Below are 1,593 nucleotides of genomic sequence, written 5' to 3' on the forward strand. Positions count from 1 at the left end.
ACACACACACACACACACACACACACACACACACACACACAAACGTCACTCCTCTGTTTATGGTTATTTTAAACTCACTAACCTGAACCAGAACTTAATCCACAGCATACCTCTAAACCTAACTAGTAAAGCACAGCAGAGCTGCAGACAAAGTGAGGACATTGAAGAGGTCCTCACTTTACATCAAAGATCTCACTTTGATAGTAACTGTCGTGCAAATGGTCCTCACCCTGTAGCAGAAATACACACACAAGATTAAACTTGTATTTGTATAAACTGTGGTTTATGACACTTTATGAATATTAGATTATTTTATAGCCAGAGTTTGAAAAGTGAAACCATTCAATCAGTTTTTCTTATTGAGTTTATATTCGTTATTCTCACATTTACTGTTTTTCTGCATCAACGTCTGAATTTGTGCTTCGTTTGTGTTTTTATCAGGGAAGACTTTCCTGCGAGCCCCCCAGATGAACATCAACATCGCCACCTGGGGCCGGCTGGTGAGGAGAGCCATCCCCACAGTCAGCTCCAACTCCTTCAGTCCTCAGGTCCCAGAGACGGGACAGAGCAGCCTGCCTGGTTCCCCCACACCCAGCAGGTGATCAGATACTCGTGGACCAGATCAGAACATCTAGACATAAAAGCAGTAACAACAAGGACAGATTGAAGCTACTGCTTAGTCCTGCTCTCCTTTATTCTCACGTCTTTGTCCAAACACAGTGACCCTCTGGTGACCAAGCTGGATTTTGACAAAGAGCCCACACCAGAACCCAAACATTACCCCAAACCTGACGACGTTAGAGAAGCACCTGTACAACATAAGCTGGCCAACAAGGATGAAGTTCAGGTATGAAACTGTTCCAGAAATGAAAGGTGATGTTCAGAGTTCTGTTCCTACAAACTAATATTTAATGAGCTGTTGCTTCAGCTGTTATGTTTGCTGCTGATAAACACAATGCTTTTAGAAAAAGAATGGATCAGTGGATATTAAAGGAACGCTTTGGCCTTTTTCAAGTGAGATATTAGAGGAAGTTCATGACCAATGTCTTGCTTTTTAAACGGCTTCAGGTTAGAAAAGTAGAGTTTAGGTCTGACAGGACCAATGAGCTAATAGTGGCACTTTGATTAATGCGTCGTGTGTCCCAGGCAGTGTGTCAATCAGGTTGTTGTGATCTTCAGTCACTCTTTTAATGCTTAGAACCCCATACCATTTTGAAATATATCTAAATGTTTGATCTAGTTTGTTTCCTGCTTTGGGTTGAAAATTTGATGTGAAATTGTGATGTGCTCTATGGCAGGGGTTCTTAACCTTTTTGACCTCAATTTGTTGAACAAAAAGTGGCACGAGGCCCAGTCAGACATTACCTATGTACGGATCAAAATGATAATTATTCTAAATCTTGGTTTAATATTATTCTATTTATTATAACTTACTCTATAACTAAATTAAATACACTTACAGTTCAAAAGTAAAACTCCTGTCAAATAATAAGAAGACATGATTATGACAAACATTTTCATATTGTAACCTGCCCATAACAATTATTTGTCAACAGACCACTCAGGCTTATCAACACAAATATATATATATAT

At 39.4% G+C, this 1,593-nt stretch overlaps 1 protein-coding gene across 1 annotated transcript in view; it reads left to right on the forward strand.

Moving 5' to 3' along the window:
* Nucleotides 1–1,593, forward strand: part of LOC106530322 (serine/threonine-protein kinase N2) — a gene marked incomplete at its 3' end in the record, with an annotated part of 82,665 nt that overhangs the window by 75,482 nt on the left and 5,590 nt on the right. The window contains 2 exon segments of the mRNA XM_014025918.1: nucleotides 435–598; nucleotides 721–847. Coding sequence (XP_013881372.1) covers nucleotides 435–598; nucleotides 721–847 — 291 coding nt within the window.

This window comes from Austrofundulus limnaeus, unplaced genomic scaffold, assembly GCF_001266775.1.
Source record: "Austrofundulus limnaeus strain Quisiro unplaced genomic scaffold, Austrofundulus_limnaeus-1.0 Scaffold510, whole genome shotgun sequence".
In the NCBI taxonomy this organism is placed as follows: domain Eukaryota; kingdom Metazoa; phylum Chordata; class Actinopteri; order Cyprinodontiformes; family Rivulidae; genus Austrofundulus; species Austrofundulus limnaeus.